Source organism: Helianthus annuus, chromosome 16 (assembly GCF_002127325.2).
Source record: "Helianthus annuus cultivar XRQ/B chromosome 16, HanXRQr2.0-SUNRISE, whole genome shotgun sequence".
Classification (NCBI taxonomy): domain Eukaryota; kingdom Viridiplantae; phylum Streptophyta; class Magnoliopsida; order Asterales; family Asteraceae; genus Helianthus; species Helianthus annuus.
The window spans coordinates 145,924,401-145,938,807 of NC_035448.2; the positions used below are offsets into that span (position 1 = coordinate 145,924,401).

The window sequence follows — 14,407 nt, forward strand, 5'->3', positions numbered from 1 at the left end:
TAGTATATATAATTTAGTATTTCTTATTGTAATTTTATAAATGTATTCTACACTAGGTGATGCCCCGCCCGCGTTGCGAGGCGATGGCCGAATAATTCTCAACCAATTAAAAAAACAGTACTATAGTTTTGCTAGAAAGAAATAGTAAAAAGAGTGTTAGGCAGCTTTTTAACACGATTTTTAGATGGGGGCAAAGTCATATTTCTATTTTTACTTGGGGAAAAATCAATTTTTTTCCCGAGGGTAAAATCCTAATTTTTAGCTTGGGGAAAACCATTTTTTTATTTTGCAATGGAGGCAAAAACGTAATTTTGAATTGAGGGTGATATCGTAATTTTGCACCGAGTGGAAGTTCATAAGTTTTAGATGTGGGCAAAAGCATAAATTTATTTTGAACTGGGGGCAAATACGTAATTTTAAACAGTGGACAAAGCCGTAATTTTAAAGTAGGTATAAAATAATAAACTGGTGTAAAATCGTAATTTTGAACCGGGGGGAAAAACAAATTTTTTTTTGAACTGGGGCGAAAACGTTATTTTCGCTGAGGGTAAAAGCGTATTTTTTTTTACCGAGGGCGAGCAAAAGCGTATTTTTTAACAGAGGGCAAAATCGTAGATTTAAACCAGGAGGCAAAGTATAAATTTAATTTGGAGCTGGAGCAATATCGTAATTTTAAACAGAGGATAAAATCGTAATTTGACGGGACTTATAAATAACTATTTTATGAAAAAAAAAAATAAAAAAAAATAAACATGGCTGCCAGTTTTGGCCAACCATGTGATTTCCCTATTCCCCGTTTACGTCATCAATCTTGTGATTGTATGTATTGATAATGATAATGATAATGGTAGAAAAATAATTATATCCATAATTATACTCATCATGTATTCTACATGCTAGAAAAAAGATGCAAATCTTTTTTAACAAGAAACCTTTTTCACTTAAATACCACTTTTTACATTTAATTACCAAGTAATTTTATATTTACAATAGGTTAGGTTATGGGTAAAAAAGCATACATCTTCTTAATCGTTCCATACGGTCATTTCATCAAACACTTGGGGAGCGTCATACATGCACACACAAGATCACAGTCAGACAGGGCCCGAACAGCAATGGTTCTCCCGCTATTGAAGCTCGGGACGTTAGCATTAAAGACGCTAAGTAAACCCATTGCTAGCAGGCTCAAACAACAAGCTGCCATTCACCCAAAGTTTCGTGCTTCCATCATCGGTTTAGCCCAGGTAATCAACTGTTTGATCGTCTGATAAAACGTGATGAAACCCTTTTGTTCATTTCTTTTCATTTGCACTGAAAATGGTATTAGTGAACACATATATGTTAGCATTAGGGTTTAGGGTTTAAGGTTTGATATTAGTATTTTACTGATTTAGGGTTAGATTGGCATGTAATTGTGCGGAAATTGTGGCCCAAAATACAACTTTTGTTGACCATATTTTTTATTATAGAATATGGAATGAATGTCATAGATTATGAAAGATGATGCATCAATCAAAATCTGAACTTTTGATTTTGCTGATGACATGTTTCCCGTAAACACGAAATCAATTTTCGCACTTGTGAATGTCCATATATTTGTTTTTTAAAAAAAAATTAAAAGGATTGTTCTTTTGAGAATCATTTGTGTGGAGAAGGAATACAAGGGTTTGGTTTGGCGTGTTGGGAAGACGTAAGATCATTGTTTAGAAAGGTGATGTCGAAACGTTTATGTTTGATGAAGTAAATGTGATATTGAAATAGCAGAACTACTAATGAATTGAATAAAGAAAAAGTAACTATATATCCCGAGTCATGTAGTTAAACGTTAGAGCCGATAAGGCGATAGTTATCCTACATGAGCATCCTAGTTATTCCCACAAGTTCTTTTGTTTGTGTTGATTCATATTATGGAACATATTCCATTGTTTGATTTTTAGATAGACCGATGAAATTTTATGTGGCGTTGTATAATGTAACAGGCGAACCACCGGCTGACTACAAATATACAAAGACGAATATACGGACATGCAACAGATGTTGAAATACGGCCCTTGAATGAGGAGAAAGCTGTTCAGGCAGCTGGGGACCTTATAGGGGAACTCTTTGTCTTCTCGGTATACTTTTCTCTTGCTAATATCTTCTTCATAAGTCATAACAATAAAGCTGTTAAGAAATGCCAAGAATTTGAAATGTGATAAAAGAAATTGATGCAAAGAATAATATCATCTCCCCTCTTGTTATATACGCTCACCGTTCCAAAATTATTGTCCATGTGTTTATCCCCACCAAAGTGGTGCGGGTTCGAGTGCCACGTCGTGGGCAATAGGTGGATTTTATTTTTAGGAGTGGATTTTAGGGGGTGCGTGTTCGCCGTTCAAAAAAAATATATTATTTTGATTATTACTAAACACAATTATTTACCAATTAAAACAGTTAATGTTACTATTTAACATTACCTATATATTAAAATTACCTATATATTAAAATTAGAATTGAATGAATAGTGTCATCACTAAGGGATAAGCAAATGGTATCGGGTACCGGTACCGGTATCAAATTTATCAAACCGGGTGTATTTTCGGTACCGTTTCGGCACCGGTATTCACCGAATCACCGGTTTTTACCCTCAAATACCGGTGCCGTACCAGTACCTACCGGTACCGAACCGTACCATACCAGGTATATTTGGTACCGGTACCCACTTTTGGGGATTTCGGTAACGGTATTTTCGGTACCGGTTGGTACCGAGTTCATCAAATCCTATAGCAACGTAGCAATGCAAGTAATTGCACCGTTTAGATTACTTTTCATACACACAGTAAGTAAACTGTATTTCGTTTGAATGAGGTTTTATATACATTACAACTTATTTTGCTTTCTTTTTTGTCTTTTTCTGTAATGAATGAATTGTAGCATGTAAAATTAACTTGGATATTTAGATTATTGATGAGCAAATCGTATCAAATCCTGTAATCAAACCAGTATCATGTCGATACCAAATTTACTATACCAAATCATTTTCGGTACCAATTTGGTACCCACCTTTTGCCGTTTTCAGAATCGTTACTTTCGGTTCGACACCGGTCTAGCACCATACCTGTATTTATTGATTTTTACCTTCAAATACCATACCGTATTGTACCAAGCATTTTTGGTGCCAGTACCTAATTTCGATGATTTTCCGGATCGGTACTTTCGATGCCGTTATCGGTACCGAGCTCATCCATATTTTAACGTGTTAGCACTGTAATAACTGAATTGAAAACAACCGAATTTCCAACGTGTAGGACATGTGGGTCCTATTATTATATATTAGGTTATTTAAAATCGCTTTTTTAGGACGGAGTGACTATCCTTACCACGTCATTTTTATTTATGTTTTGATATTCGGTATCTGTTTGCCGTTGCTGACACGCGTTTTGCAGTCATTGGGTACCCGCCGCAACGCGCAGGCGGAAAATTAGCTAGTTAATCATAATTAAGCATTTAACACAATCTTATGCCAACTTTTAACAATCAGAATTTTTTACAGTTTAATACCAATTTTTTTTAAGTATTTTTTTTCCCAAAATTTTAAGTGTTCTGTACGTACCCATTTTTAACAACTTAATTTGGTTCATCATGTTCACAAACATTAGTTACCTGGTGTAACAAATTAAATTGATTGATTTTTATCCTAATTCCTAAAGAACCTTGGATTTATTTGAATTTGTTTAGAATGTTGGATGTCATGGAATGTTCTTCATGTTTGACTACTTGCTGTATCGTATCCAAACTCAAACACACATATTTAAACCAAACCAAATCAAAGCTAAAATGTAACAGTTAGCAAAGTAGGTTGCTATTTTGTTAAACTTGTCCTTGATTGTACATATCTTAACTTTTATAAATTTTTTGTTTGCGGACAACTATGTTGGACAAGGTGACTACGTTATAGTATTTTACAGTGCATTTAAAAGCAGTTAGTATTAGTAGCTGTTGTGTTCAGGAAAGCAACAGCTGCAACACCAGTGTCCAATATATTTTGCTCCCTTTGTTGCAAAACAGTTGGAATATTAGATTTAGCCAACAAAAAATCACAATATCAAATATACATATTTTTTTTTTTGAAATTAACATATTACAATTACCAACTTTCGTGAACAGTATTTTGACTTTTTTTTTTTTTTTTTTTTGTGTTTTTTAATACTTTCACCCCTCAACTTTTCGCATCGACACTTACAACTCCTTAACTTTCTAAAGACTTTGTAATCGAGTTTTATGTATTTATATTTTTATGTTCGTATTCGTATAAATATTCAAGTTGTTTACGTTTCGACGTAAATTTGTTCAGTTGGTCTACGTTTTGACATAAGTTCTATTCTTTTCCGGAAATGAGTTGGGTCAAATATAATACGTTTTCGTGCTTTTTTTATGTACGTTTTCAATTGGTCTACGTTTGACATAAATTTGTTAGGAAACGAGTCGGGTCAAATATAATACGTTTTCATTAGACGGTATAAATTCGAGTCACTTTACGTTTCGACAACGTGGCAACGCGCCGTACTATTCTTTAACTTAAAAAACAGTATTTTCTTACGTGCTTATTTTTATGCACATTTTCGGTATAAAATCAAGTTGGTTTACGCTTCGACGTAAAATTTCTTCGGAAACATGTCGGGTCAAATATAGTACATTTTCATTAGACGGTATAAATTCGAGTCACTTTACGTTTCGACAACGTCGCAACGCGCCGTACTATTCTTTAACTTAAAAAACACTATTTTTTTACGTGCTTATTTTTATGCATGGGTCGGTATAAATTCAAGTTGGTTTACACTTCGGCGTAAAATTTCTTTGGAAACATGTCGGGTCAAATATGATACGTTTTCATGCTTATTTTTATGTATTTTTCAGTTGGTTTATGCTTTGACGTAATTTTTTTCCGGAAACCAGTTGGGCTGGGTCAACAGTAATGCGTTTTGATTAGACGGTATAAATTATACTTTACGTTTCAACGCCGCGGCAACGCGCTACGTTTCCATTTAAATTTTGTTAAATATTGGGCCGCCCCCGCCGCGTAGCGCGGGTGTAACCCACTAGTTTATGACATTTAGGATACGAGAGTTTGGAGTATAAGGAGAAAGAGGAGGGTATAATGGCCATATTATAAATTTTATATTCTATAAAATGGGTATATATGTAATTGCAAGCATATGAAATTTGGTATTGATTTTGGTTGTGTAAATTTATTTGGATATTATGCAAGTTTTCAAGGGCAATAAGGTATATATGAAATTGCCCTATTATTAAAGATTTACTTAAAATAAAATACATATATATCTTAACCCAACTTTTAATTTATAATAATTCTGAATAGGTTGCAGGATTGGCTGTCATCTTTGAGGTACAAAGAAGTGCTAAATCAGAAGCCAAAAAAGAGGAAGCCCGCAAACAAGAATTGGAGGTAATTTATTGATCAGACTCTACCTATAAGCAGAGTTTCAAACAAACAAACATACCCAATATCATCCCACTCCGTATCAGTAGAGTTTCATTTCATGCGGGTGCTGAATATAGTTTAACCACAAACAATCATATTACTTTACCCAAAATCTTATATTATCAGTTGCATAATCAAGCTAAGTATGAAAATGAAACAAATAAGATTAAATATGTCCATAACATGTTTCCGAATGCGGTATGCGCATATAATGTATATATAATCTTATATTACGCCCCGCTTGTGGTATGCGCATATAATGTATATATGTGTGGGCGCTCGGGAGGGGGGGGGGGAGTGAAAGTGCACTTATTTTAACGTTATTTTACTAATTTTGTGAAAATAATGTTAAAAGACGGGGATGGTTAATCATGTGGTGGCGTTGATAGCCGAAAGACAAGGGAGTACATGCACTAATCGGCCTTTGTCTTAATTGCTGATTGTTATGTGCCTTATGTCCAAGGCTTGATGCAAAACTACTATCGAGCCGCGGGGGGGGGGGGGGTCTCACTGGAAGCAGCCTCTTTACTCCTACGGGGTAGAGGTAAGGCTGTCTACATCTTACCCTCCTCCTCAGACCCTACCTTTGCTTTGCTATTAGTGGGGTTTACTGAGTATGATGATGATGATGATGATGTTTCCGAATATTTTAGCATTGCTTATGTAGATCAAGATCTATGCTAGGTGGCAAATTCGACCAGTTTGCTTATTAATGGGTCATTTTGGGCGTGTTTACATCTCTTAAGGGTCAAACACTCAAACTGGTATAAATAATAAAATAAAAAGTAGTTTTGTGTTGAAAGTCGCCCAAAATGTATTTTTAATGCATAAGACCCTATAAGTCATTGTAATCAGATATTTATACCAACTCTTTGTGAGCTATATAGATTTTAAGGCGACGTGATGAAGATTTAGCAAAAGAAGTGGAATGCCTGAATCAAAAAATTCAAGAACTCGAGCAGCTTGCTAAAGGAAAAGGACTTGCAGGCGTTTTCAACTTCAAAAATATTCAAACCAAAGATGCAAATCCAACCAAATCACCTTGATCTGGCCCACCTTTCATTCTTGAATCTTGATTGCTATCTAGTGCTAATACTAGTGAATTTTGACCCTAAACCGCTTCACTGTTTCATTCACATTCCCACCCAAATAGAAGGGTTGACCTTTTTGCGAGTTTGTCGGTCTACACTAGTTGGGATATTATGATATTGTGCCGTTTTCAACAACTCGTATGACTTTTGATCAATATTTTTTACGCGTATGGGTATACGGTTATGGTATGAAAGTATCACTTATTGGTAAATCTTGTATGGGTGGACCTATCTTTATTGCATGTTGTTATGGACTATGGTCATGATATGATCTTTTAAGAAAAAGGAACAAATTTTTGGGCACAAGATGCTTATTGTTTTTAATAGTTTTTATACTCTAGATAAAAAAAGAAAAAAGATAACCTTTGGTGCTTTCATGAGTTTTCTTTTATATCAAATGGAGGATCAAGAATTGACACTAAAGAATCTAATGAATGGTAGTAGGAGGATGGATGACACTTTATGCCTTTCTTCATCTACTCTTTTTCACTAAAAGAAAATGAAAATAAAAGTGACAATAATTAATGATTCATATTTTTTTTATTTGGTTTGGTTTGTTTTATGCGAAAAGACTATATTTGTTGTTTTGATGATTAGATAATTTAATCATTTTTTTTAACAACAAAGTTACATAATCTCTAATTTTAAATTACATTAATTTATCTCATGTCAGGAATTAAACCACCCCATAAAAAAAAGATAATTTAAGCATTTAGTGTAATCAAAGTGAGATATATCGTCATGTCCCTTGTTTTATTAGAAAATTAAGAAAATAATTATTCGCTATAAGCATTAGATATGTGAAATTATTCACGTATTTATTTTATGCTACGTATAATACTGACAAACATTTTACCAATTATTTTTTTCATACGTAAAATTTGTGTGAAGTAGATCGTCAATCTAACATTTACGTATCTACTTTACTTTTTAATCCGTTTTACATTAACGTATCTTTATTTTCTTTTACTATAAGTGGGCATGTTTGTATATTACAAGACATTTATGACTAAATACAAAATTTGTTTGGGTATTTTCATGGCTATAGATGTATATATAAAACTAAAAAATATTAGTTATATGTTTTTCGCTTGTTTTATTTACAGTTTTTATATTATTTTACTGTTAAGATATTTATAATAACATCACATGACACATGACATATGACATGATACATAAACAAAGTTACCGTTGCCCAACATTCAACTCGTCCCCCAAAGCAAAATTTAGGCGTTTTTCAAAAAACGCCGGTGACCTTTTTTCCCGAATATCGCTCAATAACGCCCTCGGGGGCGGAGGCCGGGCGTTTTCCGGCGTTTTTTGCGAATTTTTTTTTTTAAAAAAAAAGGCCCCATTACGGGCGGTCTAACAAGGAATGGATATGAGGGTGTCGGTTTCAAAGCAGTAATTAGGGTTTTTTTTTCTTTTCATATTTATTGAGTTTCTTTCTGAATTGATTTATAGGTATTATGTCTAGTGGAGCTGCATATGATCGGGTGGTTCCGTTGGTGGCAGGATGATACTCCAGTGGGCCGTCAGTGATCCAAATTTGTCGTTCAAAAAAAATTATCAGTATATTATTATAACTAATTATTATAATAATTATTTTTTATCCTGTACTATATATATCGTACGCTTTTAACCATTTAACTTTTCAATAATTTGATTTTTCTCGGATTACTCGCGTTCTTCACTTGCAAAAAACTAAACGAAGTTGTGCTTGATTGTTTTCTCGACATTTCTATATAATTTTATTAAAAACGCTGTTGTGTTTGAAATATAGTCTCTTTGGTATCGTGGGCTATATTAAGTGCTGGTGTCATAGTGGTTCCATGACGAACGAAACTGGACCGAACCACGTCGATACCGATATTAGTATTATCGGAACTGGTATCAATATATACTTACAATAATATACGCTTTTAGCCGATTTGTTTTTATTTAGTTTTATTTTCATCCGATATCTCGCGTCCAATATTTTTTTATAAAGTAGAATACACACTTTGTTTTAAAAAAATCTCGCCAACAAAACTGACACTGACATCGGTATTGCTATAGTTGTTTTTGAAACCGGCACCAGTATTCGTTTTTTTATGATTTTCACTGTAAAACACATTCTTGTGGACATATCATGAATTTTAACCGAGTATCGGTACCATAACAATACTGTAACAAATCAAACCAAACTGACCGAATTCCCGCCGCCTCGCGCGGACAAATTCACCTTAGTTTGCATTAAACTGGAAACCAAGTTATTGGTTGAACCGGTACATTAAACAACTTCCTTGAAGTTGCCTCCATGACTCCATGGAGAGGGTGGGGTCCTAGTAAGAAAGTTTAAACGTACACGAAGGGCTTAAACCTCGAAAAGAAAAAAAAACTAAAATTATTTTGTTAGTTAATTACAAAGATTGTCTGTACCCAAAATACACCTTTAGGTACTAAGGTGGTGGTGGTTGTTTTTTTTCCTTTCCTTTCCTTTTTTTTTTTTTTTTTGCTAACTCACGTTAAAATTTCTGTTAAGCTTGGGTTAAATGATTGTTTTATCCTTTGATAACCATCTTTGATAACCATCTGTACCATATATGTAAATAAATCATAAATAATAATAGGCAGGGCCGACCCGTAAGGCTTATCAACCTAGGCTAAGGCCTCGGGCCACCAAAAAATAAGGGCCTTCAATTTTATTTGTTTTCATATATTAGACTTCTTTTTTTGCAATTTAAACAACGTTTCTAAGCCCAATATTTATGATTTTACACTAGGAGTCCGCACTGTCCACGTACGCAACACATCAACCCTCGTTGGTGTCTTTTGAGTAAACAATGTGAAATTGATTGCGGATTGAGCGAAATTAGGACATATATAAGGCCCTAGCTTTGTAGTTTACTTAGCGCCTCCAATAACGTTGAAACGACTCTGATAACAAAGACCATTTGTGTAAATGTCATGCGTGGACCAAGAATTTTATCACAATGGGTCTTTGGGCGGTGATTTTATCTGGAATTGTTGATGGCAGGGTCACTACCGTTGTCTGTGATTGCGGGTGTGGATGATCTTTTTGCCTGAAAAATAAAATAAAATAAAATAAAATAAAAGGTTGACTATGATTAAATATGTCAATTAGTATTTTTTTTTTCTCTTAGTATTTTGCCGCGTCCGTATAATGCGCACTTTCTTGAAGCCTAAAACCAAATCTTTGCTTTGATTTCCTGCCCTCAATTCCATACCAATACCCTACACCACCAGATCATACATACTCTCCACTCTCGCTCCCTCCCTCTTTTAGGTAATCTTTCCATCAATTATCCATCTTTAATCATTCTTTTCTTAACATTCTTCTTCAATTCCATCAAAAGATTTGATCTTGCATCTATTTAGGGCCTCCGATCACCTTCAATCTCGTTATCTTTATGTGGGTTAACTGATTATCTGAATCTTTTTGGGGATTTTGATTTCAAAGTTAATACGGTGCCGTTTTATTGATCCATAGGGTTTGTGATTAGGGTTTTTGGTTTTGCAAAATTTAGGGTTTGTGTTGTTGATTTGTGGGGAAACTGAAGGGTTAGGGTTTGTTATATTGCTGATCAAATTCTTCATATATATAACCTGTAATATGCATCTTTAATCCTCTTCTGTTTGTATTTTTGTGGTATTCAATTAAAAGATTTGTTTTGTTGCATCTGTTTATTGTTTGTGTCGTGTTCGGTTTTGTTATGCTTCTGTGTGTTAATTATGTGCATCTTTTTAGGGATTATGATTAGGGTTTGTGTTTTGCGACAGGCGATTGTTGAAGAAAGTGAAGGGTTAGTGTCTGTTATATTGAATGGGGAAAGGTACAAGATGCAAGTCTGGGTCCCACCAGATATTCAAAGATAGGGCTAAGAGCCGCGTGGAGGATCTGCAAGTCATGTTTACTGATCTGCAGTGCGCGCGCAAGGAGAGCCGTGGGATCGATGTGGCCGTCGTTGAAGAACAGGTTTATCAGATGCTTAAAGAATGGAAGAATGAACTTAATCAACCGTCGCCCGCTTCTTCTTTGCAGCAGGTTGGTTAATCACATGATCAAAGATTCAAACAAGGTTTTGTAATGTTGAGTATTGATGTTTTTTTTTGTATATGCAGGGTGCAAGTGTGGAGCTTTCTTCTCCGGATATAAGTAGGCTTTTGCAGCTATGCAATGATGAAGATGATGATGCGACTAGTGGATTAGCTGCCCCGAAACCTGATCCCGATGGGCATAAATCTGGTGAAAATGCAGCTTTTCATGAGGTGAGTGTTCGTGTTGTACTGGTCTTTGTTACTTTAGAGATGTTTCTGTATGGTGTATATGGGAGTTTGTTACCTTATGCTTTGTTAGATTGAGTTATCGCGTCGTTTGCGATCTTGGTTTTAAAAAGCGCGCCTAGGCGTGAGACGTAGGCTTGCGCTTCTGACTTGATGAGGCACACTGTGTACAAAAAGCGCACTTGAGGCGCAAAAAGTGCACAGAAAAGCGGCATGAGACACAGTTTTGAGGCACACCGTTCGTACGGGGAAGGTTTTGTGCATCAGGATGCCGTACATCACATATGGCTTTTTATGTACATAGATGTTATACATTAAGGGTCAACATCATTTCAGAACCATAAGTATTTACAGAACTCGCAGAACTCCTAATAAACAATCTTTTTATTTATATTTTTTTATGTTTATGATAATTTTATCATTTATTATGTGTATTTTTATGACTACATACATGTTAAGAGTAATTTTATCATTTTTTAAATGTAATTTTATAATTACACATATGTAAACTAGTTTTGTTTACATATATGTAATTAGTTATGACACATATATATAATTTTGGCAATTAAACATATGTAAACTACTTTTAACATGTATGTAATCAAAGAAATACATATAATAGATGATAAAAAGATCCTAAATACAAAATCTTTTATATAAAATGATTGTTTATTAGGAGTTCTGAAAGTTCTGTAGTTATTTAGAGTTCTGAAATGAACCCAAGCCATACATTAAAACATATATAAAGCTTATTTATAGCTAAATTTTGGGTAGGTGATGCTAAAAACATATGAGACATGTAAAAATTTATATAAATAAATTACGCCTCGCGTACGAAAAGCGGCAGCGCTCTTTCCTTGCATATAGCTTTTCGTATTTTGATTTTTGTTTTGAAGCGAACTTTTAGTGGTATTTTGAAAATCAAGTATTAGTTTTACATACGATGAATGGTTACTAATGAAAGCGTAACATGTAGTTGCAGGATTTTGCTGTTACCCAAACGCCACAGGAACAAAGTTTTCAAAAACACAAAGGCTCTCCTTCAGGGGTTAACAACAACAACAATATGGACACCATCGCAAATCAACTGGACAATTTCTCATACGATCTACCTCTAGATTTCGACCCCATATTTTTTAGTGGCGGGTTAGACGGCATGGGTCAAGAAAACGATCTACCTCCGCAAATGCCAGGGTATTATCCCACAATAAGCCCACCACCTTTTGCTTTCTTGGGCCCAAAATGCGCTCTTTGGGATTGTCCCAGGCCCGCACAAGGGTGGTGCTCCGATAGGCCCGTTCAAGGGTGGTTCCCTGACTATTGCAGTGGCTTGCATGCTGCAACTGCTCAAAATGAAGGTCAGTTTGGGATGACACCGGTATTACGACCTAAAGGTATCGAGTTGAAGGATTCTTTGCTTTTTGCTGCTCTTAGTGCCAAATCACAGGGGAAAGATGTCGGTGTTCCGGAATGTGAGGGGGCCGCTACTACTAAATCCCCGTGGAATGCGCCTGGTTAGTTTGCTTCTTTTGTTTAGATGGTCGGGTCGGGTGATGGGTCGGTTTTTGTCCGGGTCAAGATGGGCCGAGTTGGGTTTGGGACGACCCGCAAGGCGCAAACACTTTCCTTTTTCTTTTCTTAATTTTTTAAATAATTAGTGTGTTTAAATTTAGAGTAAAATGCCATTTTCGTCTCTGAGGTTTGGCCAGTTTTGCGACTTTCGTTCAAAGGTTTGCTTTTGCGCATTTGGATCCAAAAGGTATGAAATCTTGCCATTTTCATCCGGCTCGTTAACTTCATCCATTTTTCTCTGTTAAGTCAGTGGTATTTCTGTCTTTTTTGCTAACTTAAAGGGCAATTCGGTCTTTTTCAGGGATATTTGGTCTTTTTACATAAAGTGAAAAAGACCGAATTGTCCTCCAAGTTAGCAAAAAAGACAGAAATACCATCGACTTAACGGAGAAAAATAGATGGAGTTAATGAGCCGGATGAAAATGGCAAGATTTCAAACCTTTTGGCTCCAGATACGGAAATACAAACCTTTGGATGAAAGTCACAAAACAGGCCAAACCTCAGGGACAAAAATGTCATTTTACTCTTAAATTTTATTCCAATACTACATCATCATGCGAATTTCATCCTATGTTGCATCCCTTACGTGTTCTTACCCTTTGTTGGTAATTTTATTTTCAGAGCTTTTCGATCTCTCGGTTTTCGATGGCGAAACACTACGCGAGTGGTTATTTTTCGATAAACCGCGAAGGGCATTCGAGAGTGGTAACCGAAAACAGAGATCACTCCCGGACTACAACGGGCGTGGCTGGCACGAATCACGAAAACAGCTCATGAACGAATCCGGGTGGCTAAAAAGATCCTATTACATGGACCCTCAACCCATGAAGTTCCTCGAATGGCACCTTTACGAGTATGAAATCAGCAAATCCGATCCTTGTGCGTTGTATAGACTCGAACTCAAGCTCGTTGACGGTAAGAAAACCCCGAAAGGAAAGATTGCAAACGATTCCGTTGCGGACCTTCAAAAGCAAATGGGAAGACTTACTGCCGAGTTTCAATTGGAAAACAACAAAAATAACAATAAAAAGTCAGTTAAAGTTCGGGGAAAAGCCAGTTTGAAAGACAATAGTCCCGGTTCAACCATCTATCCTGGTTCGAACCCAAGCCCACCAAATGACGGTCTTGATTCGTTTAACTATCTTATTGATGACGTTGGCGGCTACTACATGACCTGATGGTAAGAGTTTCGAGAGGTATGAACTATGAAGTCGTGTTTATCTTATTAGGGGCGAATTGCAAAGCTCAAGTAGCCTCATATATTGTTTATGTAGTCAAAGTCAAAGTCAAACGTGAGTGCGTTAATAGTGCTTGATTTTTAGGCGGAGCACGATTCTAACTGTTGGAAGGTGGTATTATATGAAAAGTGAAGACAGTTGCTTGCTGGTGGTGTTGCTTACTTTGTTTTTTTGGACCGGGTTCTCTTATGATGGTAAACAACGTTAGTATCGTGTCGGTTGTTGCCATATTTAAGGTATATGGTTGCCTCAAGTTATAAGACTTTGATTTGGTGGTAAATCAACTAAAAACATTATGTAACTTGTGGTCAGTTGGGTATATATGAATTTCTGACTCCTGAGGTCATATGTTGGTTTTTGTTTTCTAGCAAAACATGTTTTGCTTAAGTAAGATATGTGAATATTTTCTTTTTTTTTTTTTAACGGCAAAGAACCTCACGTGTAAACTCACCCTGCTCAGGGCTATGTCCAAGGTCGACTCCTCGACCGTCATGAGACCGTGCCCCCTTGATGCGCGGGAACCAGATGCAATCTGTAAACCATCGACCCCGCCAGGTTTGAACCCGGGATTAAAGCCCTGATTCGTCCCTTCACCCAGATGTCCTTTGAAAATGGCTTGATTTGTCTATGTTGTCGGCACCAATGTTGTTCATTAACTGATCAAAGCGTTATTACCAGTAATACTCCAGTTAATTTATTTCATTATCTCCTAGAGATTACTGTCTATCAGCAAATAA

At 35.8% G+C, this 14,407-nt stretch overlaps 2 protein-coding genes across 6 annotated transcripts; both read left to right on the plus strand.

Annotated features, from left to right (window-relative positions):
- Positions 1-998: 998 nt before the first annotated feature.
- Positions 999-6,785, plus strand: LOC110917160 (OPA3-like protein). The gene is made up of 4 exons (XM_022161760.2): positions 999-1,244; positions 1,980-2,114; positions 5,360-5,446; positions 6,370-6,785. The coding sequence occupies exons 1-4, from the start codon at positions 1,002-1,004 to the stop codon at positions 6,526-6,528; spliced, it is 624 nt and encodes a 207-aa protein (XP_022017452.1). The 5' UTR covers positions 999-1,001; the 3' UTR covers positions 6,529-6,785.
- Positions 6,786-9,725: 2,940 nt separating this feature from the next.
- On the plus strand, positions 9,726-14,031 carry LOC110918204 (transcription factor VOZ1). Of its 5 annotated transcripts, XM_022162551.2 has the most exons (6): positions 9,726-9,862; positions 10,357-10,621; positions 10,699-10,845; positions 11,837-12,374; positions 13,054-13,628; positions 13,755-14,031. In XM_022162551.2, the coding sequence occupies exons 2-5, from the start codon at positions 10,400-10,402 to the stop codon at positions 13,608-13,610; spliced, it is 1,464 nt and encodes a 487-aa protein (XP_022018243.1). In that variant the 5' UTR covers positions 9,726-9,862; positions 10,357-10,399; the 3' UTR covers positions 13,611-13,628; positions 13,755-14,031. The 5 variants fall into 5 exon arrangements, with proteins under 5 accessions (XP_022018243.1, XP_022018241.1, XP_022018244.1 ...); XM_022162549.2 differs by having other exon boundaries at positions 13,054-14,031; XM_022162552.2 differs by having other exon boundaries at positions 11,843-12,374; positions 13,054-14,031.
- Positions 14,032-14,407: the final 376 nt, after the last annotated feature.